Source organism: Crocodylus siamensis, chromosome 4 (genome assembly GCF_052110815.1).
Source record: "Crocodylus siamensis isolate JL-2025a chromosome 4, ASM5211081v1, whole genome shotgun sequence".
NCBI lineage: Eukaryota > Metazoa > Chordata > Crocodylia > Crocodylidae > Crocodylus > Crocodylus siamensis.
The window spans coordinates 203925859-203951753 of record NC_143398.1 but is presented as its reverse complement, the minus strand read 5'-3'; the positions used below and the strand labels follow the sequence as shown (position 1 = coordinate 203951753).

Below are 25895 nucleotides of genomic sequence, written 5' to 3'. Positions count from 1 at the left end.
CCCTACTTTATAAATACAACTGGGGATACACTGGCAGGAGAGAACAAGCCACTGGGAGTGTGTGCTAGAAACAAGTTACAGAATTCTGTCAACAGGTGCAAATCATGTACTGCCAAGTAGGCACCTGCTGCCATACTGTGCCTGTCGCCTAGGTTCAAAAAATATTGGATGAATGCCAAACTGTTGGGGCACAGCGGTAGTTGGGGCAAATTCTGTATGTCGCAGAGAAAATCTGCCTAGCGACACCAATTGCCCATTTGCCTGAAATTGTATAGATGGACCAAAAAATGACAGGCAAAAAAAGCCTCCAGTTAGCATTGAATAGTGTAGCACTACTGTATAAAAGCTTGTCTTTTTTATATTATACATTTGACACTTTTTTAATGTTGTTTGACATTTGAAATAAAGAAATTGTCTTTCTTTTATAATGTGGAAATCACTTGGATCTTCCTGGGAGAGACACCTCAGCATTGTTCTTAATTGTTTTTGTGCTCCCAAATTAAAATGCACGTTTTAATTGCTGCATCTGTAATTTTAGCAGAAATGGTATAATTACAGGAGAGATACAGAGAGAATGTGCATCATCCCTTTATTATCTATCTACATTTTGTTTCAACCTTTTGTCTCAACCTTGTCTGGGGTTTGTCAAACAGACTAACGGAGTCGCTGCTCTTCAAGAAATGCATTTAACTGTGGCTTTTTTGGTTTTCAATAATTATCCTACTTACTTTATAGCTTCCTTTCTTCTTACAAAAAGTAGAAAATGTGGAGAAGTTATGACTGCTTTGTATGATGAGTGAATTTAGTTTTCACAAAGGGTGCTAGCTTGACAGCTTTGAAGAGTAAAGTTCTTTAGATATGCACAGAACCAGAACAGCAGAGACATTAGTGATGTGAGATTTTTCTGCTGCATTGCCAATGTGCTGAACTTTGACCTGGAGGGATCAACACAAAGGTTCAATGTTTATTCAATCCTTGGCCTTTTCCATGATGACTAACCAGGGTGCCAGTTATAGATGTGTGGTGGAACTGAATTTGCATCTTTAAACTTATTTCTTGTGGGCCACAGAATTGCTTGTTCAGGTATTAAAGAATTAGCATTAGTACCTGGGACCTACACATGAAAGGTGTACCAATGCTTGATAGTTCCAACCTCCTGAATTAGGATTGTTTTATGCATGATTTTTCTCTTTACCATTTAATGCCTATTAATATTTTATACAACATCATCACATAGTGATAGCATGCAAAGGGCCCAAGGCTGGGGCCCTATTCTGTTGGTGGTTACCGGTTTCCAGGCTCACATCTTTAAAGAAAATATAAAAATATGCAGTTACATTTATGTCTTTAGAAATTATATTTTCTCTGAGTTGAACACCTGATAATTATGTAGGCAGAAATCCAGTCTCTGTGCTGTTCACAGCCATGTTTTTGCAGTTTCACCAAAAGAAACTGTTAATATTTTTACTTAGTCAAGTATGAAAACAAAACCTTAATCTGTTGTCTTTGTCCTCAGAAAAGGCTATCTTTCAAGCAGATCATTTCAATTCTGGAATCCATGTCAAACGACAGAAACCTTCCAGACCAATGTAACTCATTCCTGCATAACAAGGCTGAATGGAGGTATGTTTTAATGTTTTGGAAAGGACATGCTATACTGTTCATTTGAAATATGATGTAAGCAAGTTAAAACTCTTTACAAAAGATTAAGTGCTAAAACTGTGTGGCTGATATCTGGGTTACCAAACAGAAATTAGGCTCGAAATGTCAAGATGGTACCCTCCTTCTGAGTATAAATTATTGGTCTTCAAATACTTTTAGAACATATTTCACCTTGCTATTTTTTCAAGAATGCCTAGAATGTTGTGGAATATTATGAACCAATAGAATCAAACTATTCTACTTGTTTGGTAGCAAAAATGCTTATGGCTTTTGTCATTCATATCCTAAAATAAGAGTATGTGCTTTTTGTTTCTAATGTGAAGGTGGTTCATCTCCATCTTATTAAAAAGCTCTCTGTGTTCATGTGTGTGCAAGATAGGTTTTACTGAAGGAGAGGGCACAAAAGATCATTCTTTTGAAACAATTCTCTATTTGGTTCTGTAACTTTGTGCACGCAGCAGTTTAAGTGTGCACTGTGCATCTTTGTTGTGTGTCCATATGATCAAATGCACTAATCTAACTTCATTACTTACAGCAGTGTACACACATTGCAAGTAATTCTATCAGCTTATGATTGCATGCTTACAAAATGGAGACCAAGTTAAGAGCCTCAGAAATTGTTTCTCAGTTTTATTATTAAAGTTTCAGTCTATTTTATGTGTTTATAAAGAAATAGCATAAATGTTCCAAAAGCCTGTTTCTCAGTAAAAAGGCTTTATGCTTCATAATATTACTTAGTATTTGGAAAAGAGTATTGAAAACAGATCTGGGCTGGCAGAAAGGATTGTTACCAGATGATTCTGCTGCTGTCTATATTAAGAAACGTTGGCTACAGTCCAGGTAAGCTGGAAGCACACACATCAAAGTATTCTGTGCCTGCATATCTTGATACAAGCAAAAAAAACATTCAAGAAAACTTAAATGGGGGGGGAAGGGGCACAGGAACATTGAAATGAGCTTTAAACAAAACCAAAATCTCAAAGATTTTTTTAGTGAATTATAAAAGAGAATCGATCACTAGAAAATCTTATTGCACAAGTGGAAAAAGTGACCACAAGATGGGACGTTTGAGCCAGGTCACATGATGACAGTATAAATAGCGTGTTTTAGAGCTGACATTATTCCTCCACTGACTCAGCAGAGAATCTGATAACTGCAGCACAGCTCTCAATACAGCACGCTAATGCTTTGCGCCATCTGCTGATATAAAATGCAAACTACAGATATAGATATACCTTGGCTTATTAATAGGTTAAAATTTATTTCTGTACAAGGTTCCTTGTTATCAACTCTCAAACTCTAATATCTCTATATTAGTTATATCTATATATAAGACTCTGAGAGTTGCTATTGAGGTACCTTGTACAGAAATAAAATTTAACCTACTGGTGAGCCGAATCCATAAAATATTATTTGGTTATTGAATGTTAATCTAGACTGTTGAAAGAATCTGTTGTGCTTACAGTTAATTTTTCCCTTTGTGTGTGAAGTACATTCAACTATATTCTATTTTTTTCTAATTTTGTTTTTTTTTAGAAGAATCCAAGATACCTGTTTATTTCTCATATCCCTTCCTCTTCCCCTGTTGGGAAGAGTTAGGAGTAAATTTTGTTTGTTACAGTATCCAAAATAGGGATCTACTAAATTATTTTGGGATAAGTATATGTTTTCAGGACACCATGATTCTTGTAGATTTATGGGCTGGTATTTTATCTATCCTGTATTTTTTTAAAACAGAGTTATGCAAATAATGTTGGAAGAATAAATCCCACCCATAGTGGGAATTTATTGTGTGACCATGGCATGCCAGAATTTTTATGTTATTTTACCACTTTGGAAAAATCAGTCTGACTTCTGTATTGGTATTTGTTCCCTTTTATCATTTTGATTTATCTTGTTTGCATTACTGAATATGAAGATCCATATAAGAAGGTAGATGGATCAAATTTGTTACAGTGGATCTGCTAATAGTCCAGAAGTGGATAGGTACTCAGGTTCTTGCGAGAGCGAAACAAATATTTAGTTTCACCTGGTCCATTTAGCAGAACAGAAGTGTGTTTAATTCACATTCAGTACAATTAAACTTTTTTTTAGGACATTTATTCTCTTTTCAGAAATTTTCTTCAAGCAGCTCAGCTATTTTATGACTATTTAATATTGTTGTGAAGAAACTTGCATCTTGAGGAACAGTGAATGTATTTTTAAATAAAAGGCACTAAAGTAAAAAGTGTTGCTGCTTTTATTAAGCCATGAAAGGGGATTAAAACAAAGGTAGTGAGTGGTGGTAAAACTAAATTTAATAATTTTTCAGCAGAGGTTTTAAAAAGGAAAATAAACCTTTTTATGATTTGAGAATGACTTGCCTATAATTTGGATTAAGTAGAGTTGTAGAAATAGGTCCAAAATAGGGAACATGGTTGATACCATTTCATAAGATAAGGGGGAAATGAATTGTCCTACCCCTTATGTGACAACATGGACTCTGATGCATGCCTGTGCATAGGAGGATGCTTGTATGGTGACTTTCTGGAAAATGATGCCAGATTAACTAAAGATATGAATTTAATATCTGCTTCCACATGAAAGTTCAGTGTGCTTCAACAAAATGCAGTTAAAACTCACCCTTTTGACTAGTTCAGCTTAATTTTCATGTGTTCTCACATAAATACACCCTGAAAAACTTCCAGGTAGAAGGTTAAACCAGCTGCAGCTGAAAGGGGAGCTGTCAAAACTTAGAGAGCATGGTTGTTAATTGGCTACAGGATTCATAGGAAAGTTTGGTAACAAAAGGAGAAGTGAGGGATGTCTCTTTCTCCTTGAAACCCTAGGGCAGAGGTGGGGAATTATTTTGGCTGGAGGGCTACTTAACGAATTTTGGTAAGCTGTCGAGGGCTGCATGGGTAGCCTTGCCCCTTAACAGTTGCCCCTTTTCCAGTCACATCTTGTGGCTGGAAGTCCCGCTCCCTAACCCCTACTCTTTGCCCCTGGAAGTCCCTCCCTTTCCCCTGGAAATACTCCTTTTGGGAGGGGATAGTACGGCCTTGGAACTGAAAGTTACACTCTGTCACATGGTCTGTGTCGGGGTAGGCAAAGTTTTTTTGGCCAGAGTACCGAAAAAACCGTGTCTACCTTGTAAGGCGGTGGAGTGCCGGCATGCCAAAAAAACAAAACTGAGGTGGGGGTATATGGCAGGATGCACTGCATATTAATATAATTAATAATCATAAACTTAAACCTGTAACAGAATAGACATTCAGTATACATAAACCAGTTTCAAAATGGCCAAAGCTAGCTTGAGATAAACTTGATTGAATGTAGTATCAGATTTAACTGATTTGGCTCAAACTGGTTTATGCAATGTCTGTCCCAGCCCCCTTCCTGGTTTAAGTTAAACCAGAGTCCCCAGCATCCCGGCATGCTCTCTGGGCTGGGCGGGGCTGTCTGCTTCATCCGCAGGACTGACCCTGCCCCTCTGCTGTCCAGCCGAAGCAGGGACCATTTCCTAGCAGAGACAATGAAAAGACATAGCTCCGTTACGGTGAAGTAAGCAGGGAGGAAGTTAATTTTTCCCTTCTTCTGCTCTTCCCCCACAACAGCCGGGGTCAGTCTGTTTGCTGGGAAGCAGAGGGGAGGGGGCTGCAGCGGTTGCCCCTGGAGCTGGTAAACCCCGGCTGCAGAGAAGGGATGGAGGGAAAAATTAACTCTTCTCCCTGCCCCCTTCACCTTAATGGGGCCATGCTGAGTTGGTTGTCCCGCAGGGTGCAGAGAGGGGCTCTGTTCTGTGCTGGGTGGGACTGTTCCCCCTCTTCCTCCTCCCAGTGTGGAGAGGGAAACAGTGAGGTGCTGGATGGGCATTCTGCACCGCATGCCTGTAGCTCCACACTTGCAAAGGGGAAGCCCTGTGCTGGACTCTGCACAAAAGCAGGGGGCAGGACTCGCTCCATTCCCAGCAGAGTGTGGGGACCTGTGAAGCAGGGAATGGGGGAAGCATGAACACCCTGAACTCCCCACCTGCTGCTGCTGCTAGTCAGTGGGGGCTGCATGCCATGGGGGGAGCTTGTGGGGGTCCCTACCCCCCCCACCCTGCCCAGCTGAGCTCTGTGCTCCCACTGCCCCTCTTGGGGGAGGAGGAGGAGGGAGAACAGAGCCTCCCCTTGCCCTGGGGAGTGGGGAGAAGTGGTGGGAAGAGTCCCTGTCTGGGGCTGCACAGCATCCCATAGGACCCTCCCTCCCTACCCTGCAATGATGGGGGAGAATCAGGGGGAAAAGCTTTTCCTCTGGGTCCAGACAGCCTCAAACAGCCCACTCTCAAAACCATGGCAGCAGGGGAGGGGAGGCTTCCCTGCGGAATGGAGGGCTTTTATAGCGCCCCCAGGCTTCTGGCTAGAGCCACTGCAGGCATGTGCCTGCATTTCCTCAATACAAAGGGAATGTTTATCCATCTGGAAACTGATTCACTCTCTGCAAGTTAGACTAACATGCAAAGATTGAATCAATTCAGGCTTGGGCTTTTTGAAATAATATGTAAGCAAGTTAAAACGTCTTTCCCTGGCTAAAGTTGAACATCTTTCCCTAGCTCAAAGGAGCAGGGCACCCTTTTTAGTTTTGTACAGTGTTCTGCCATATCAAAAGGTGTCTGTGCTATAACATGGAGTATATACACACTTCTTCATTAGGACTTAGCAGGGCTCTGACTGGTATGGGAGAAAGGGAAAGAGTTAATTTTGTACAGAGCTGACAAAGATACATTTTTGTTCCCCTTTAATATGTCTCTTTTATTATTATCTAAACATAATGCATGTCTCATTATGCTAAGAATTGTCACAATCTCATATTGTCTTGAAGAACATTTGTTTCTTATTAAGTATCCCTGGACTAGCAGCATACACTTATCATTAGGAGATTATTTGACTTTCCCCAAAATGAAGTTTTTTCTCAAGTTTCTTTTATTTTGGTAGGGAAAGTTTTTACTATCCGTGCACTGATAGTTTATACTGTGCATAATTAAACTGAAAAAAAAGGTACATTTCTTCATGTATACTATTTAACCGTTCTTCCCTTTTTTTTTAGCCACTATTCTGGTACTGTTGTAATGTTACCTATTATGAAACATCAGTGACAATACAAAAGTAAAAAAACCAAATACCAGTCATAGTTGTTGCTTGTATCATTTATAAATAAGATAGTGTATGTTATTTGAGAGTGTATAATGAGATGGTTCAAGAAAATCAAGAAAGCAAGATCAAACTGCAGAACTACAGGAACAAGTACACATGTCCTATAATGTATGTTTCAAACTGCTATATTTATGAACTAAGACTCATTAACTGGGCAATGTATGGTAGCTTTCTTTTTAATTACACTGTTTTATTATACAGTGGAATTATTTTTCAGAATGCAGCTGTTTTCACAGACTGACCTTTTATTATAAGAGAAGATTCTGTCTAATGAAGAGAGATAATTACAGTACACAGTAGGCTTTTGACATATGGAAAGCTATTGTTACTGGGACTTTCCTGTTGTAGAATTTTATTTAAGAGAAAACCATAATTTACATATTTTAAAATGTGTAAAGCTACAGATAAGTAGTAATAAAGTTGAGACATAAACTAACAAAAGCAGTGCTAACAAGTGTCCTCAAATTATCCTATGGTGAACAGAGCAGATAAAACAGTATACATGACATGATATGTGAGACTAATAATGTCATTCATACATTTTTTTAAAAAATTTCCTGTCACTTCCTGACCTCCTATATTCGTCTAAAGAGGTTGTAAGACTTAGTAAATAAACCAACCCTTACAGCTTTACAGAACTAGCTGTAAAGATTTGCAAGATTTACAGGATCTGAGATCGTCCTACAATTCAGGAGACCAATAACTTTGGTTTTTCTAAGCCTTCCAAGGCCAACAGTGAATGACTGGGAAAGGATTATAATTTATAAATAAGCAATGATACTTCCATTTGTCAAATAATTTCCCATCTTCCTACAAAAGTAGAAAATGCAGAGAAGTCATGACTGCATTTTCTGAGTCTTGCTAACATTTTTGAACTTGTAAGTGTGCATTATTTAAAAACTGAAGGAGTGCCCCATGGGTACAAATTGGATTTAAAAATCAAAGCTGGCTTAAAAGAGGGTATCCAAACCAGTCTTTGTATCCAGTATACCAACAGGGAAAGTTCAGATGTGAAATAAACCTTTCTCCTGAAAATTAGTTATTGAAAATTGGAATGTGTAGACTGATTTCTGAACAGTTTGGTTAAAAGTACATGTATTAGTAGGTGTCAACACTTCACATAGGCCTCCTGTAATTTCCGGTTGTGTAGTTATGCTATATCACCATGCTTGCTGAATCAGTTTTGTAGCATGTGTGAACATGTGCCATCCTGAACAGAACAAAATGGTTTGTTGCATTTCATCACTTATATTAAATTATTTGTTTTCAAAGAAAGATCTTTTTTCCTTTATTCTGCCTTCCCAAAGAAAGGTGCATTTCTTATTTGGGACCCTGTGGTTTGTGAATAAATGTACTATTAGATAGCAGGTTTAAACCAGAAGGAAATTCTTTTTCACCCAGCATGCAATTAACTTGTGGGACTCATTAGCACAAGATGTTGTAGAAGCTGAGAGCTGAATCTGTTTCAAAAGAGGATTAGATAAATTCATGTAGGATAGGTCCGTCATTGGGTATTAAACATGATAGTGTGGGCTGCAACCTACAGATTTCCTAATTTCCTAGTTCTCTAAATGCTGAAAGCTGAAAAGGAACAGGGTCAGGGAGAAGATCAGTCTTGGTATGCCCTGCATAAATACTTTCCCTCTAGTATCTATCCTTTGCCACTGGGAGATAAAGGATACTGGGCTAGATGGACCTGTGGTCTAACCCAGTAGGATATCTCTTATGTTCTTAATCCAAAGTATGCAGCGCAAACCATATCTTATTTTAAATAGGGTAGAATTAAATCATTGTTACATAACAACCTTGAGAAATGGTAGTAAGGAAGGTGGAAGGAAAATGCTGTGGTACTAAAGCAGTCTATGACAACCATGAGCCCAAATAATGTTTATAGCCAAGGTATAGACTTAAAGCAAATGGGGTTATTAACCTACACACACAGAAATTCTTTTGGTTGCCCCATTATAATTTCTTAACCCAATTTCCTTCAGCGATGGCATCATATTTCATTATGTTCAAAGGAAAAGGGATTTTACTCTCTTATTTTTTTATTTAGTAAGGCATCCTGGTTTATTTTTAAATGTAAACATTACCTGTTATTCTTAAGGCTCTGAAAGATTTTGTATTTTGGTAATTAAATGTATTGCTTGAGTTAGTATTGTACTTTTCAGCCTTTCACATTTAATTAATGTTCATGTGGAAATTGTGAACAATTTATATCTGTCAGGAAAGGACGAGACTTAATAAATTGTTTCTGTGCAGATGTGAAATTGAGGCAACTTTAGAGAGACTAAAGAAATTGGAGCGTGATCTGAGCTTTAAAGAGCAGGAACTAAAGGAACGGGAGAAACGTTTAAGGATGTGGGAGCAGAAGTTAACAGAACAGTCCAATACTCCTGTAAGTATGAAGTAATTCACCTTTTCCTCTGATTCCAAAAACAAGCTTTGTGTGTCATCTGAATGACTCTAGGGCTAGGGATGTTCTATGAAAAGATTACCACCGTGTCCTCCATTTGTTTCTATAGTCCTATTGTATTAAGCTCAAATGGTAGTCTTTTGCCCAATGCATTGCACATAATTTATTGTGCTATCAATGTTTTTTTAGCTCTTCTAGTTTATTTAATGATAGTTTTCAGCTTAAATATTTGTGGCTTAAACACAAGAATGATACTATTTGAGCTATGTTCGATATTACACTTGATGACAATATGATACATTTGTGTTGTTAACCTCAGTTACTAGAATTTATAAGATTTTTGATTTTTATATTCAAACCAACCTATTCAATAAAGTCATGATTCAAGGACTGCAACTGAATGAATGTGGAGTTGAGCCCCCAAAGTAATAATTTATGTTGATTGGAGAAAAAGCTTTAGAATGCTCACTAATTCATTTTCGTAAGAGCAAAACCAAAATGTATTGTATTATATGGACTAGAAGGCCAGAAATACTAGATGATTTTAGATTTCATTTTATGAGTCCTGCTAACATATTTGTACTTGTAAATGTGAATTATTTCAAAACTGAAGGTGTGTCTGATTTTTTATGAATAAATAAGGCGAGCATTTTCACTATTATCCCATATTTTTTATAGAGGCTAAGACTCTGTAATTTCTGTTGGAGTTCTGTGAGAGAGAGCACTACAATATGGCCTGAGTATGCATGTTAGAACAGAAAAATATGTTTCTACTTGTATTTACAGTATTAGGGAAAACGGACAGAATCATAGAAAATTAGGGTTGGAAAGGACCTCAGGAGGGCATCTAGTCCAACCCCCTGCTCAAAGCAGGACTATACCAGGTTGAGATTGCAGGACTTTGATTCCCTTATGCCCAATTTAATCTTTTTTTTTGCATAGAAATATTCTAGACAACCCAGCTTGCTTACAACTTAGTTTTGAGGCACAGCTTATTAACATAGTATGAAAGAAGTTGCATACATTTTCCAGTGATGAATGTGTAGTAATGTAATGAAGAATGAATGTTTTCCTATACCTAGATACTGTTTGTCCTATACCCAGTATCTGCATGCTTGCTTTAACACTAGCAAACTTTCAGCAACTGAGCTGTGGGCTGTCATCTACACAGACACTGTACGTCCTATACCCAGTATCTACATGCTTGGTTTAACACCAGCAAACTTCCAGCAAGTGAGCTGTGGGCTGTCATCTATGCAGAGCAAAGCATGAGACACAGCCTTAATGAGAGAAACTCTTCATGAGCAACATGCTTAGGATCTTTTATTATTAATTTTTAACTGCTGCAGTTACTCATCACTTCCGTTTTCACTTGTGGCTAGTGTTCTGAAAGAATGAAGGATTGTGCTAAGGTATATTCTACTTGGCATGGACTTTATTTCTGCATAACATTAATCTGACTCTCCTAGTGCATTAATGCAGCTTCTTTTTGTAAGAGGAGTTTGAGAACAATGTGAAATGTATGGGCTTATATTTCAGATACCTTTAATGATCTTTTGTATTGCTGTAGTGGAGAAGCTAAAAAAAACTGTTTTCAAATTTTTGCATAGGCATAAATACTTGCCCTGGTCTATTAGGTGTGTTTACTTAATGGCAAGTTACCTTCTCCTCAGTGCTAATTTATATACTTTTACTAAAAGCGCATCTTGCTGATGTACATTAGGAGACTTAAAAGAAAATGAATATGATTAAAATGGTGTTCAAAAGGGAAAGCCTAAAACAAATGGAAAGAGAAAGAATAGACCCGTATCACTACAAAAGGTGCCCTGCTTTTCAGAGCTGTTGGGATCTGCATTGTGACAGTTCCACGTGGCAGAGACTTCAAGACTTAGGGTGAGAGGAGTCCAGGATATATACTGAGTTGGATATTCTGACCTCACAAGTCTCTGAGGTCCATTAGTTTTGAAGTGTGTGATCTTACACCCATCTGGAAGGCCACAAACCACTGACTGCAGTGACTCCTTGACATGGCCACAGGATTCTTCTCCTCCTCTATCCAACAGAGTGTTTCAGAGGGTCCGTCCCTCAGTTTTTCAGTGTGTAAAATGAAAATTTGTGTAAAATGTGCGCTCAACTCATGGGAGAGATCTGGTCTTTGAGACAGGATCTGGTCTGCAGGGCTCCCTGTGGGCCCCAGAATTTTGCAGCAGCGGAGCAGGGGCAGCTAACTGTTACTACCCTGTTGTCCAATTTCCAAAGCCGGGGGAGCCCTGTGGAGGAATCCGCCATGCTAGATTGAGTAAACAGGGCCAACTTGGGCAGCGTAAGGCTGGGCAGGGCCAATTGGGGCAGCAGGGAGCGGGTGGCAGGGAGGGCTAAAAATAGACAGCCAGTTTGGTGCGAGACATACTGGCTCAGTCTGTAACAAAACAGGTGCAGTCCAGGTTAAATGGCCATTAGATCAAATTAGCCATGGTTGTTCTGAAGCAAAGTGTTAATTTGAATAACTCGCAGGTACTTAATGCAGGACATTGAGCTTGGTGTCTGTAAGGTCTGGATTTGGTGTGGCCCAAATCAGATTTGTTGCAATTGGCCCCTGCATGGCCAAAAGACTGAGCACCACCTATATAAAGTCTGTTAATTAAGTTTGCTTGAAGGCAGAAAACCCCAAACTCAACTTCAGTTTGATATCTTTATCTGCATAGCCCTCATCTACTCTAAGTGAAGCAAGATTATGCGTTTGAGACTAAGAACATGTTATAAGGTACAGGAACGAATGCAAAAAAATTGTTCCGGGGGTCAAGGACAGTTTTAGGCATAGACTGGATAAACTGTCACATTTTAGGCAGCCTCTCCTGAGCACTCTTCTGACAGATTAATGCCCCCCCCGACCCTGCTTCTGCTCTGTTTTATGCAGCAGGTACCTTTGAATCTAATATTCTGCAGAGTCCTTTGTGCTGGCAGCCACAATGTCTCTTGTAAAGCACTGCAGCACAAAGGAATCTCGGCCCTGTTTGGAGAATACAATATTCCTGCTGCACAAATCCGTTCAGAAACAGGGACATCCTTTTCAAGGAGAAAAGGAAACTGTGAAGGAAATGGGTGGGTTGCTGAGCTGGTTTTGGTAGCGGGAGGAATCTTGGAGCAGTTGATGAGGGGCAGAAACAAACACTATGTTTATCCATAGTGTGATTCACTTACAAGTGCACCTGGCTTTTAAAAATATTATCATTAGTTTATATAATGGAAGTAAATGAAAGCCCTAGCTGTAGATCAGACCTTGTTGTGCTAGGCACTGTACATGCACAAGTTAAAGATGGGCTCTGCCCCAGAGAGCTCTTTATCTTTGTATATGACAAAAGATAGCTGTGGATACAATAAATAATGGAGGAATGCAAGGTAACAGTGAGATGATTATGATTAGCATAATGAGCCACAGCTACAGTACATCAGCTGCCCATCCGTTGTCAAGTGTTACTTAAGTATCACCACAGAAACTAGAGAGAGGCATGTAAAGGAAGGGAGTGTAGTAGCTCTTGTAAATTTGAATTCTTCCCATGAATAAAGAATGTGAATAAAATCCTAATATTGCTGTCAAGATGTATATTGCTATACACCATGTAAGACCCAGGGGTATAACTTTTAATACATGCTGGGCAGTTATAGTATATGCAGTAGGTTTGATCTTTCGCTGATAAATAGAAGCCATTGGTTCTCTTGTGTTGAGTAAGGATTAAGTGTTAGAAGATGAGTCATGTGATCTTTTTTTCAACAATATATTCTACAACATAGAACTGAAGTATAAATAGGAAGCATCCTGTCATTCGTAGACAGAAAGCATAATGTAAGATGTATTATTAGCTTCATTATCCTTCCACCTCCCTAACTTTTCATTTTTTAAGTCTTTATTATGGCATTAATTTTAATTAAGGTACAGGAGAATGTATTTATGTGTGGGGGAAATCTGAACTGAGAAGACAAGCATATATTCTTTTAAAATGAAGATTCACCAGTGACATGGCACTGATGAGAAACTATGATCTTTTGCTCCATTTTTCTCTTTCTTCTGAAGAGTCTGACAAACTAGCATGCATATGATTACAATAATTCCCCTAGTAGCAAACAGATTGAGTAGAAACGATCAGATTAAGAAAGGCGTGGACAACTATGAATTTCAGGCAGAAAACAGCTTTAAAGGCCGCTTCAGCAGTCCAGGAGCAGAAGCTGCTCCTTTGCTGCTCCTTTAGTAGGTGGCTTAATTTGGGACTAGATGCCAGCACTCTGACTCCCTGTGGACAGCAAGTATGTCAGAGGTTACTACTGCTAATGTGGCCTTCTTGAAGGGGCATTAATCATTATTTATCTGAAAATGACATGTTTCATTTTTGTGGAAACAAATGGTAACAAACTGGGTCAGGGAAATGCCATGTGCTCAGGGTATACAGACAAACACCAAGTACAGGTTGATATCAGTGAATAAAAAAATATGTAAGTGGTTTATAGAAGCAATTTACTAGCAGCCCAAACAAATCTACTCACCCTTCTCCTACCAAAGTGGGAGAGAGATTTGTCTCTGATTATAAGTATCTAACATAATCTGACACAGACAAAAACATTTCACTCTGCGCCAGACTTTGGGACTCATTTGGGTTCTTTTAACTATAAGCTGACTTACCCTTTAGTTCGGAGAGTTAAAACCAAGCAGGTCACTCAAGACTCCTCTCTGTATCTGTGCTCCTATGCTCTCCCTGAGTAAAAAATGTTGTAAACCATTTTATTTCTTGCAAAATGAGGGATTCAAAAGCTGGAATCTTTTTGCAACATGAAAGCTGTACTGCCTGTGGTTCTTTGCGCACACTGGTGATTTTTGTGCTCTCATTTTAAAAGAATTAAGACAATTCTATTTTAATGAACTCTTACTTGAGCTTTGGGTTTTTTTTTTAATTTACTAATAATTATACTTTCTGTTTATTGCCAACTAATATGGTGTTTTCTTTTTCCTTGATTTAAATTGGTTCTAACTTTCCTTTTTTACTCTGTCCTTTCCTCCTTTAAATAGTTTTTCTTACCTATTGCTGCAAGAATGTCTGAGGAGTCTTACTTTGAATCTAAAACAGAGGAGTCAAACAGTGCAGAGATGTCATGTCAGATCACAGCAACAAGTAACGGGGAGGTTGCTGGCATGAACCAAAGTCTGAAGGCCTTGATGATGACGGGCTTTGGGGATATCTTCTCTATGAACCAAGCAGGATCTGTCCTGCATTCTGGAATGCAGATAAACATGCAAGCCAAAAAGAATTCTTCTAAAAGCACCTCTCTGAGAAGGGGGAAGAAAATCAACATGGCTGTGGGTTTCAGTGAATTCGACTGGTCAGATGATGATGATCATGACGACGATGATGATTATTTTGATGATTCAGATGATAGTAGTGAGTGAAATCAGAAACCTAATTGAATCTAAAATTTGTTTCTAGCAAAGCAAAACAATCATGTTTTAGAAAGCTATCCTGTCATTTTGGTCCGTTTAAACCCTGTAAAAGAAACAAAGGCAATAGCACTCTGTTTTCTAGGCCAGTCATATTTGTATGTAAAAATACATGTTATTTTTGTGTTTGCCTGTTTCTGCTTTGCTGAAATTTGGAACTAAACTTTCAAAACAAGTTGAGATATAGTGTTTTTACCTAATTTTCATAGTGTTAGCTGCAATCCTGGGTGCCTGATTACAGAAACTATAGCTCAATATATTTAAGATTAGAAAACACTGGGGGAAACTTTTAACACATATCATTTTTAAAAAGACATCCATTGCTTTTCTTTGTGTTGCTATAGTTTTACTCACTAATTTTATTGTTGAACATATTAATATATTTGTACTTCCATACAGGTTTTACGTATAAAATCCACTCTTTCTCATTCATGCAGTAACATTGCTTTTCCTGTATTTGTGATTTCTCAGTCATTCTCAAGGCTGTATTCTGTGATATAATAAATATATTGCTAAGGTGGCAAAGCTTGATTGAGCGAAATAAAGTTGTAATTTAAACACACAGTGTAAGAACAATAACTGTATCCAGAAAATCACTGGTAATAGATCATTTGTAACAGTGTTTTGCGGGGGGGGTTAAGTGTGTGAAATTCACTCTTTAGCGCGGTCAATTACAGTCAGATCTCAGCATCTAAGAGCAGATATTATAATCTACATGTGCATTTTTTGTTACACTGGAGGCCTCATTAACTTTGGCCTTGCTCCGTCTGGATGTATTGCATTGTAGCTAAGCAAAATTTGGTCTCAGGTTACTTACAGCAATGTTTGATTATACTGTATTTGTTAGACCACTTATCATTGTCTTTTGTACAAAAGGAGAGAACGAGCGAGCAGGAGAGACTTTACAAAGGATGCTGTAAACTTGTTTTGGCTCTCCTACTGTGGGTTGAGTTAAAGCTTGGAGGATGATATAAGGAATGTTTGCTAGATTTCCAATAGCTTTTTTTCTGCAGTAAAATCATTTTTAAGTTATTGTCACTGTTATGCATCATTCTAAAACTCAGAATGTAAGTATCTGTTGCAATAAATACTTGACACTCACTGTATTCAGAGCAGTATTTATATTTTCCTAATGACCTCTTTTGTGATAATGCAGAAAGAGAGAGGGAAACCAAGGCAGTTGTGCACTGGTGCAGGAGAAAGTGACCCTTTAAAATGGTTGTCCAAAGAAGGGGAAAATTACCTTTTAGCTTAGGTGTAGTAGAGTGAATAATCAAAAATTCGATTTACAATGTTATTGGTATCTCTGTTATGAAAACTAGTTTGAAAGGCTATTTTTAATTATAGAGCCGATTATTCCATCCTCAAACTAATACAATGACAGTTACTTTTATCTAAATATCTTAGAAATCGATACATAAATGACAGCAGATTTGAAAAGAGATCTCTTAATTGTGTGGAACGTTGTGTGCTATGTTTGGAAATACAAGAAAAAACTCTTGGGGAATTAAAAAAAAAGAAGCCTTATAGATTGACAGGACTAATTTTTGAGTTGTGAGAGGTAACTAGCTTCAGCCTTTGAGGTCCAGCACCATTTTGATAACCTGTGAAGCACCAGGTGCATTGAATTGCCCTTGAATTCAGTTATAGCTAAAGGTGCACAGCACCTCACAGAACTAGGCCTTCAAAATGTGTAAAATCTGTAGAATCTGACCCTGATTCTGCCCTCTTCCTACCTGATGCAAATGTTTTGGGTTGATGTCAGTCCTCTGATATCCAGGACATTTTTTTCATACTGGCAAGAACTTGTAATTTAAATGTTGAACAGTACAGTAATTTTTTACTGGAAAAATTTACTGTGTCTAGTTGAAGTGAAGTTTGCTCCTACAGTGTCAGTGGTAGAAACTTAGACATTTAGAAACTTAACAGAAAGTAACTTAGCAAGATGGGAGGGGCTGAAAACCACAAAGGATAGAATTACAAGGAAATACTAGTAAACTGGCTACTTCTAATGCAGATGGTATATGCTTTTGTCCATCCACACATGCAAACAGCTACTGCAGCAATATTTTTTTTGTAATATCCACATGTGCATGCAGGAAAAATAGAAAGATTTGTGTACTGTGTGATTTAGAGTTGCACCGATTTAACTGAAATCAAAATTTGCCCCTGTGTACTGAGCAATTAAATGCAGAAATATCTCTTCTAAATACTGATACTGATATTTTTCATTTTCTTTGCACCTGGTAATCCAAAGCAGTTTATATACCCTAATACATATAGATATTAATGAGACTGGCAGATCCACTCTTTCGTTTAGTCTTAGCCTAATAAAATTTTTCTTCCATTAATATGTTATGGAGGTATTTTTTTCTTTAATAAAGCAAGCAAAATCAGCTCTGTCCTCTAATTATAGGATCATAAGAAAGTAGGGCTGGAAGGGACCTTATGAGGTCATTGAGTCCAACACCCTGCTCAAGGTAGAAAATATTCTCATACCTCTCCCATTGAAGTGGAACTGAGTTGCTTGGGTATAATAAATTTTAGATGATACACAGAGATCAGAGCTAGTTAAAAAATTCAGAATTAGGATTTATTTTTTTTTAATGAAACAGGGATAGATTTGGCTAATTGCTTCCACTTTGAAAGCAGGTAATGATCAGAATTGTAGTGAAATAAAGACCCACTAAGATAAAGTCTGTTATTGGCCTTTCCTGTGTATAGGCTTTTTATTTAGAATATTCACTGTGCTTAACGAGTCAATTTTTTATTCTTCTTGAACGACTGTTCAGTTCAACTAAAAAATGAGATTGGATTATCAAGCTATGCTTTGTCTTCATCTAACAGCCTTGCTAGATAACAGATTCTAAAAACAGTATTTGGTTAACGGTTCTGTTGATATGGAGGCAGATCAGAATCCGGTTAGATCTTCCATAGTTATTTTTTGCTCTACAGTGAGCGCATGTTATTTTTTTCCTCCTCTATCAAGATGTCTAGCCATCATAGTGTCTGGATGCTAGTAACAATCAGTAGTTGACATGTTTTCAGAACAATAACCAAAATTTTAATAAGGAGTCTTCTGAGAGCCTAGTGAGGTAGGTAAAATAAAATAAATTGTTATTACCCTACTTGAAGACAGGGAAACTGATACAGAGAAGGGCCAAATTGAAACTACTTAGTTCTTAGACCTTATGCTTAAACTAACATGAAACAGGCAGATTACCTGAATAAGGCACTCAGAGTTTAGTCCTTTGACTTGCCCAAAGTTATGGAGTGAGTTAGGGCTGGAGCTTAGTATTTCCTGACTCGTAACACCATTCTCATGTCTTCAGAAGTAGAAAAGGTTCAGGAAATAGGTTGAGCTTGACTGTTTGAATCTAATCACTTTCATAACTGTAACACTGCAAGTGCTTTAGCATTGAAACTGCTTTGAGGTATAATGCTTATTAGATGCTGAGGACTTTGTTTTAATCCATTTTATGTAGTTTGTGGGGTGTTTGGGATATGCTTAATCAGTAGGCCAGATTTGTTTACTGCAACTGAAGTACTTGGAGTTAATCTCACTAGAGGCAGAGTTTTTCTGATATGAACTTTGACAGCTCCTTGGCACATGATTGTGTTCTTGAGTTTTTTGTCCTTCATTTATCATTTGAAGTTTTTGTTAGATACTGAGTTTGTTCATTGTTGCTCTTAAAACAGTTATTCTCAAATAAATACTGAAACATTAATGATTTATATAGTAAGCAGCAGCAGTAGATTCACACCATGCATATCATGCAAATGAATAGCAAAGTTACTGTACTTTTTAGTACTGTAGTTCCTTCCTTTCTGTAATCAGGCAGCTTTTACAGGTTTTTAACTAGACCTCTAACTTGACAGAGGTTTAATTACTATTCAGGATAGAATCTGCTTTCTTCTTCCAAATTTCATGTAGCAAATCAAGCTCATAGGACATGCAATCATTTTTATAGTCCTTTGAATCTACCAGCAGAAATTTGGAGATAGATGCATTTTCTTTTTTCCCCAGATTTCATCTAAGTGTATACTATGAAGTTACATAGAGCTTTCTGATGTATGAAAATTAATTTCAGAACTGTAGTACCAGTAACATACCTTAATTAAACCTTTTGTATTGCGTGCAGAATATTTTATTGCCTTTTAAGGTCTGATGTAGTTCACTGCATTTTTTTGCTTTTGCACAACTGAAAATGTTTTGTACTAAGTAATAGGAAATGATGCTATTTGTGTAACAAGTGTGATAGATGAAACATGAATAGAAATTATTTTCACAGAATTAGCAAATGTCATCCTCCCTTCTGAAAAATAATGCTGAGCAAAGCCTGTGTCCAAATACTTATGGCATAAACTGAATATATAATGTGTATGGAACATGCAGTTTTACAACCTTGTGTGGAAAGGTCTTTTAGAGTCACTTATTTTCTTTACGGCACTTGACATATGATGTCCTCTTTATTCACAATATGAATTTGAGTTTCCAGATTAAAAAAAAAAAGAATATGCAATGTTCTCTGTTTTCAATTGGTGTCAGAAATTTTATTTTGATGTGAACTTTTTCTTTTGCTTCTTTTTGTTCCAAACTTCCATTTTGCAATAAACATTTTGACAGTAATTTTTTATGCATCCTTGTTCCTGTGTGAAATACCAATGTCCTTATTGCAGTCTACCAAGTGTGCAATGATGAACCAGGGTGCGGAGTCCTTTATTCTGATTTTCTCTTTGCTAGTTTTTAAAAAAGATTTAACATTACGTTACTTTATTTTTCTTCCCATAAAAATGGAAATCCTCTGGAAAGTTACTTTGCCTAGTCATGAATGCAATTTTGAGCTTGTGCAGTAGACAGTTCAATAATATAAATATTATATCAAGCTTATTAGGCAAACACAGGCACTAACATATTTGGAATTCAAGTGCAGTAATTATACTGATTATTGCAAGCAATGTGGCCCCCCCTTTCACACTGGACATCATGGTTTGCCAGGTGTGTGTTGCTTTCCTATATCAGTTTCCTATCCTACATATAACTGACACAAGACAGTTTTCCTGTATTTTTCTGACTTAGGTAGGTTGGGAAGACTGGCTCAGCAGTGAAGTGTCCTTCTTGCAGTCAAATCTATCTATCCCATCTGCTGTTTAGCCCAGACATCAATGGGTCTCTCCATCTAAGGAGACCATTTTTGTCCCAGAAAATTCTAGCAGGAAGGGTAGCAGAGCAAATGTGAGGACATGCCAGTTGACCCAACTGGTTTGGTCAATGGGGTGTGCTCAGCAAGGTATTTCCTCTGAAAGCAGTTGTGCAGAGCCACTGGAGACTTGACTTTCCTCTCTCCATCTTGGAGTACATCTAAGGTTAAGGAACAGCAGGAATTCTAACTGAGGACGTAGGCCACAAGTGGAGGCCAGTCATGATTCTTTCAGCAAGAGTCTTGTGCAGGAAGGCTTTTCACATATCTGGATGGAAGAAGTTGCTTTGAAAGGATGACAGGCATCCTGGCCTGTTTCCCCAGAGTTGGCCAAATCATGGAAAGAAGTAGCATGATAGGTAAAGAATAATTTGCACATGTGGGCAGCATTCTACTGTCATGCCCAGGCATATGTGGAGGATGTCTGGGGAGAAGAGTCTGTGGTTCTTAAGAGGTTGGATAATTTGGGTTAAAAAGGCCTACAAAGCTTATCTCACAATGGAAAGAGAACGCAAAAGCCAAGGGCCACTGGGCAATCCTATTTGTTAAATCTGAGTTAATACATTATTTAAATAATTCAATAAACTTGTAGCCAGCTAATAATGATCAAAGTTTGGGAGGAATTGATATTTCAAATACACATAAAATAACTTTATTCCTTAACAGGATACCAGAGAGTTGAGAAAGCTTAAGAGCCCATACTCTTGCTGGTTAGAAAACATCACTATCTTAGTGCAATCTTCTACTGTTTCATTTTTTTAAACAATCCAGTTCTTCATTAACATATCCCATGATCCCCTCATACTTTCATAGCCCAAGCCGTGGGATTTTGCTTATAACATAGGATGCTGTGCATGGACTATAGCACTTAGCTAAATTGGGAAGTACTTCCTCCAAACATTCCTCAGAGGTATGACCTTGAAGGCCTAAGCACAAACTAAAATATAAGAAGGGAGCAAACAGCCTTATACATTTAATTAATAAGGAAGATTACCTGCAGTGGCCCAGTTCCCAGTCGGGTATGCTCTCTTCAGAACACCACTGAAACCTGCTCTGACAGGTGATGCTCTGGAAGATCAAGACACTCCTTTCAGTACTGAAGTTAAATTGTAGCAAAAATCCACAGTAACACCAAACTCTTTCTAATAGTCAACAAAAGGGGAGAGTGGCTCACAGTGAGTCCTGCTGTGAGGGAACTGGGTGGTTGATATTCTAAGATTACTTTGCTTTTCACTTGGGAATGTTCTGAATAATTTTGGCTCCTGAAGGTAAAGGCATTAATCTGTCACTACCACTACATCACTGAAGCCAATCTGTATCAAATTAATAAGATTTAATCTAGGAATATGATGTATATTAGACTCCGGGAACAGCTTTACCCAATCCATGATATAATGAACAAAGTCCTCCTTATGCCAGAAGATGCATTGTCTTCGCAGAATAAAAAGTACCACATAAAATTAGCCACCAAAATAAAGTCAGGGAGGGTAAAAAATCAGACAAGAACAATTTTGCTCTTTCTAATTCATGTCTCTCACAGTTGCTGCCTTCCTTTGATATATGCGCATGGACTGAAGAAGATGTGGTAAGCATTTTTTTATTATTTCAATCAACATTGTATTGATGTAGCTATAAAGTAAAAATATTGCAAATCATTGTAAATGGCATCTAGATTGCAGTGACTTGACAACTCTGATAAGATTATAGCACTGCATATGTATAAAATTCCTGTTCCAAAGAGGTTTCAAAACAACTTGGGCCTGACAGATTAAGGATTTCATCAGCCTTGGTTAAATGGTCACATGTTGAAATGTCTGCAGAAACATTTAGCTTGAGAGGTTATCACCTTTGAATTTATGTTGACATAGGCGTGAACCAGGCAATGCTGTAGTACCCTAAGAATGCATATCTAACCAGTGCCAAGAGAGGGGGATTTCAAACATTGCAGCCTCTTTGCTCATGCCATCAGGGAATTTGCTTTAAAGTAAGATTCTGAAAGGTATGGAAAACCATTTCCATGTACAGTAAAATATGAAATGTGATTGTTTTTAGCTACTGTGCCTACTTCATATCCTACTTCGAACACTTGTTTAATTTAAATGACAAGCAGGAAAGTTCAGATATTTCCCTCCAACATGTTTTTATTTCACAGTATTCTTAATGTCCTTTTTATCACTCATTTGAAATACATACATAATATGGTAATTTAAGTCAGAAGTAGCCAACCTGCAGCATGAGCAGCCTCTGCATGTGGCACATGATGCATCAGGGAGGAGACAGATAGCACATCAGCCGAGAGGGCAAGAAGCACAAAGTTGAGCATCGGATTGGGATAGGAGTTGGCAGTCTTGTAGGTGCAGGGCTAATTTGTGGCAAGGTTGGCCCTCGCTGATTTAAGTAAAGTTAACATAGAACTAACTGAAAAGGCAATGCAATTATAGTAATAGTCTTATCTGCTCATCACCATCTTCCATTACATGAGAGGTTGCTAAAACTTATATTAGGATAACATCAATTTCCAAATGAATGTAAAAATAGAGAAAATGCCTGAAAAATACAAGGCAGATCAGGTTCTTTGGGTAACTGTGATATTTTTTACTAGCCCAACTAAATAGTTGGAAAAATCGTAATTTGCAAGCTTTCAGGCACAAACACCCTTCATCAGGCATAAAGAGAGTTTGTTGGTGTCAAGGAACAATTTTTCCAACTATGTAGTTGGGCTAATAAAAGGTATCACATCTACCCAAAGAACCTTGTCTGTCTATGTCCTTAGATGGCTACAACCAACAACCCTGAAAAAGACAAGAACATTTAAGTAAGAAAAATAATAACCCAGCAACTTGCCGCAGGAAGTTAATATAAAAGAGATGTTTGCTTTCCTTGTTCCACAGCTGAAAAGTCCTGTATATTTTGTGTTAAAATTAAATTATTCAGATTAAATTTTGAAGTGTTTTGAATTGCTGCAAAATGCAAAGTTTTAATTATGTAACCAAACTGTTCCCTTTTTTTCACAGTGTTTTTGGGTTCACCAGCTTGTTAGGAAAGGTAAAATCTATTCATACGTATACTGCATTCATATTTGGCTCAAACCATCAATTTTGTTCCTGCTAAATAGCAGTATGGATTTCTGAAATACCTTTCATATCATCAGGTGATACTTCTGGCGACATGAGCATTTATGCCCACTTTTTTAAGGAACATCATATTACTGGGAAACGATTGCTTCTTCTAGAAGAAGATGATTTAAAGGATATGGGAATTGTTTCTAAAGGACACATCATTCACTTAAAGGTATCTTAATGGCATGTTGATTATTGCAATTGTATGTAGTGTAAAAGTTGACTGGAATTATCACTTTTATCCAGTAAAAAAACAAAACAAAACCAAAAAACCCCTAAAACTATTTGAATTCAAGAACTCACAGAATTTATCCCCAATAAGCAAACCTGAATATTTTCTGATCTGACAAAAATTTCTATCATCTTTTTTTTCATTCTGTCTCTAAAAAGAGAGAGACATCATGATCCTCTTCTTCGTGACATGGTTTTGTATAGAGCATGAATTGGACTAATAGATCCCAACTGAAACCTTTGTAAATATTATGACATCGTGTCCTCCAAGATTTCAAGCTTGATCAAAGTATTTTGAACAAGTACCAAATGTTGGTTGAACTGAAATCTCTTGACTTCTTCCTGAGCTTTAGTTATTATCCATACAAATCTCTGCCTGCCCCCCTTAAGCAATTTTAAAGTTAGGGCACAAAGGGATGAATGCGCAAGGCAGTGTAATTTATGTTTTCTTGTACATAATGTAAATTACAGCAGGATCAGGAAAGCACAGACATGAAGCTATCCCAGAGTGACTACAAACAGTAGTATGTCGTTTCTGTGTGTCTCTGCGATGGACATGGAAATACAAAATGGTGAAGGTTATACCACTAGAGTTTTATCCTTAGTTCTTTCAGGAGTAATTCTGCTCCAAATTGGTTGAAATTACCCTGATTTAGGGATTTGCATCATCTTTCTGCTACCTTTTTGCACCAGTGTAATGCCAATTACACTGATGTAAATGTTCCATCTGTCTATGCCTCTAAATGATTGACAGAGTAGGGCTGCTTTGCAGTTTGAGCTTTATTTCATCTACAAAAGATTACGCTGTTCTAATTGTTTAATAGTTATGCTGAATCCAGCAAAATCGTGGGCTGGAAAATATTAGTTGTGAAGCAGTGGTATTAATAATACTTATTGTCACAGAAGAGGGTGTAGATACCTGTGGTTCTACTCTGAAAAATGGCTCTTTAAAAATGGCATTGTGGGGTTCCATTGTGTTTCAATGATTTCGTATCAAGTGTGCTCAATTTACTAGAAAAAGGACACTTTTTTTTTCTAACTGCCAACCCTGTAAATTTAACCTGAGCTCCAAGAGTCAAGCTGGGTTATTTTCTGTCTTGCGCATCACCACAACAAAAAGGGTTCCACAGTCCTATTGTTTCCATTTCCTACCGTTAATGGCATGTGCAACCCCCATTGCCTTCGGTGAAACTTACTGAAACTTAGTAAATAAATTGCTGATGCACAAAATTAAAAAGACAGTGCAGCTCACTGATGGTTACCTGAGTTGCCTGACCTGAGTGAGCAGGAGTGAAAACAGGAAAAGAGCATTTTTGGGGAATTAAATTAAGCAGATCTGATTCTGAATACTCACAGCAGATAGATCTGCCAAGTAGTATTGGGAAGTTTCACAGCCATTTATTGAAAGAAGTCTATATTTTAAGGTGTTCTGCAAAGAATTTTATGCATCACAATTAACTTATGCATGCACACACTACACTGCATGTTCAGACCTATGTTGATGCTATTAGATGGTAAATAACTTGTCTGATTTTGCTTGTTTTTTACAGACTGCTATTGAGAAGTTAACTCACGATTACCTAAACATGTTTCACTTTCCACCGTTAACTAAGGCAAGCGTTTCTTTATTTAAAATGTGGTTCCTGTCTTGACACAAATATTTACTCCTTCCTGTGATGAAGTGGTGCTAGCAGGAGTTATAGTTAGCAGAGCACACACCCATGTGTGCCACTGTCTGTAACAGAGTCCTACAATCAGACTAACAATATGTATATTTGCATCAGAACAAAGTGCCAAGTTTTCTTACATATAACATGCATCTTTTCCCCAAAAATGAGCCCCTCATAATAAGGGTGCACGCATTAAGCTGGGAAGCTGATTTTCTGCCTGGGATATAAGCACTCTGCTTCACAGTGGGTATTCCTGCTTCACAGTAGCTATTTAAGGCAGCTGAGGGAGTCAGTTGACTTAATGGCTCATTGTTCTTCACTTCAGAGGTGTTAACAATCAACTCTACTTTTTGATGATTTTGATGTTCCACGAATCAAGCTAAACTTTCTTGGAGCAATACTGCTGTTTTTTAGCAGTTCCTGGTCTGTCTTCTTGCTTCAGAGCCCTGGAGACTCTTTAGGTCTTTTCAGAATCATAAATCCACTCATGGAGAGCAGTCTTCAGCAGTAGTTAGGGTTTTTGCTTTTAGTTAAGCAGGAAATGGAGAGCGAGTCAGCTGAAGATTAGGTTATGTCTATGGAACTAACTCTGGGGGGGAGGGAAAAATTTTCATTCTGCCTTTCAAAAACAGCCTGTGTTATTTTCTGCAGTGTGGTATATGTGAGAGAACCTGGTAAAATGACAGTAAGACTCTTGATGAATTTCAAAAAAATTATGATGGAAAAGATGTTTATTTACTATAGGTGGTAACATTGAGATAATATGAGAGGGCTGGATAGTGCCTCTTGTGTGTCAGTGGGGATACTTGTATAAGTAACTACTTACTTTTAAGCAAAAGGCAGCCTTGATCCAGCCCATAATGTACCCATCCTTCCTGATTCTATTATAGTAAATAAGGAAATACTATACTTGGTGCCCCCATACTTTAGTCTG

General features: G+C 37.7%; 1 protein-coding gene across 4 annotated transcripts in view; it reads left to right on the top strand.

Moving 5' to 3' along the window:
• Positions 1–25895, top strand: part of MAP3K20 (mitogen-activated protein kinase kinase kinase 20) — a 128028-nt gene that overhangs the window by 68146 nt on the left and 33987 nt on the right. For 3 of the 4 annotated variants that reach the window (XM_090045456.1, XM_090045457.1, XM_090045458.1), the window contains exons 10-12: positions 1517–1623; positions 9102–9237; positions 14315–19370. In XM_090045456.1, coding sequence (XP_089901582.1) covers positions 1517–1623; positions 9102–9237; positions 14315–14692 — 621 coding nt within the window. In that variant the 3' untranslated portion in view covers positions 14693–19370. Of the gene's footprint in view, positions 1–1516; positions 1624–9101; positions 9238–14314; positions 19371–21481; positions 21527–22955; positions 22987–23092; positions 23233–24841; positions 24905–25895 lie in introns of those variants that run through there. The other variant, XM_090045459.1, reaches the window with a different exon arrangement.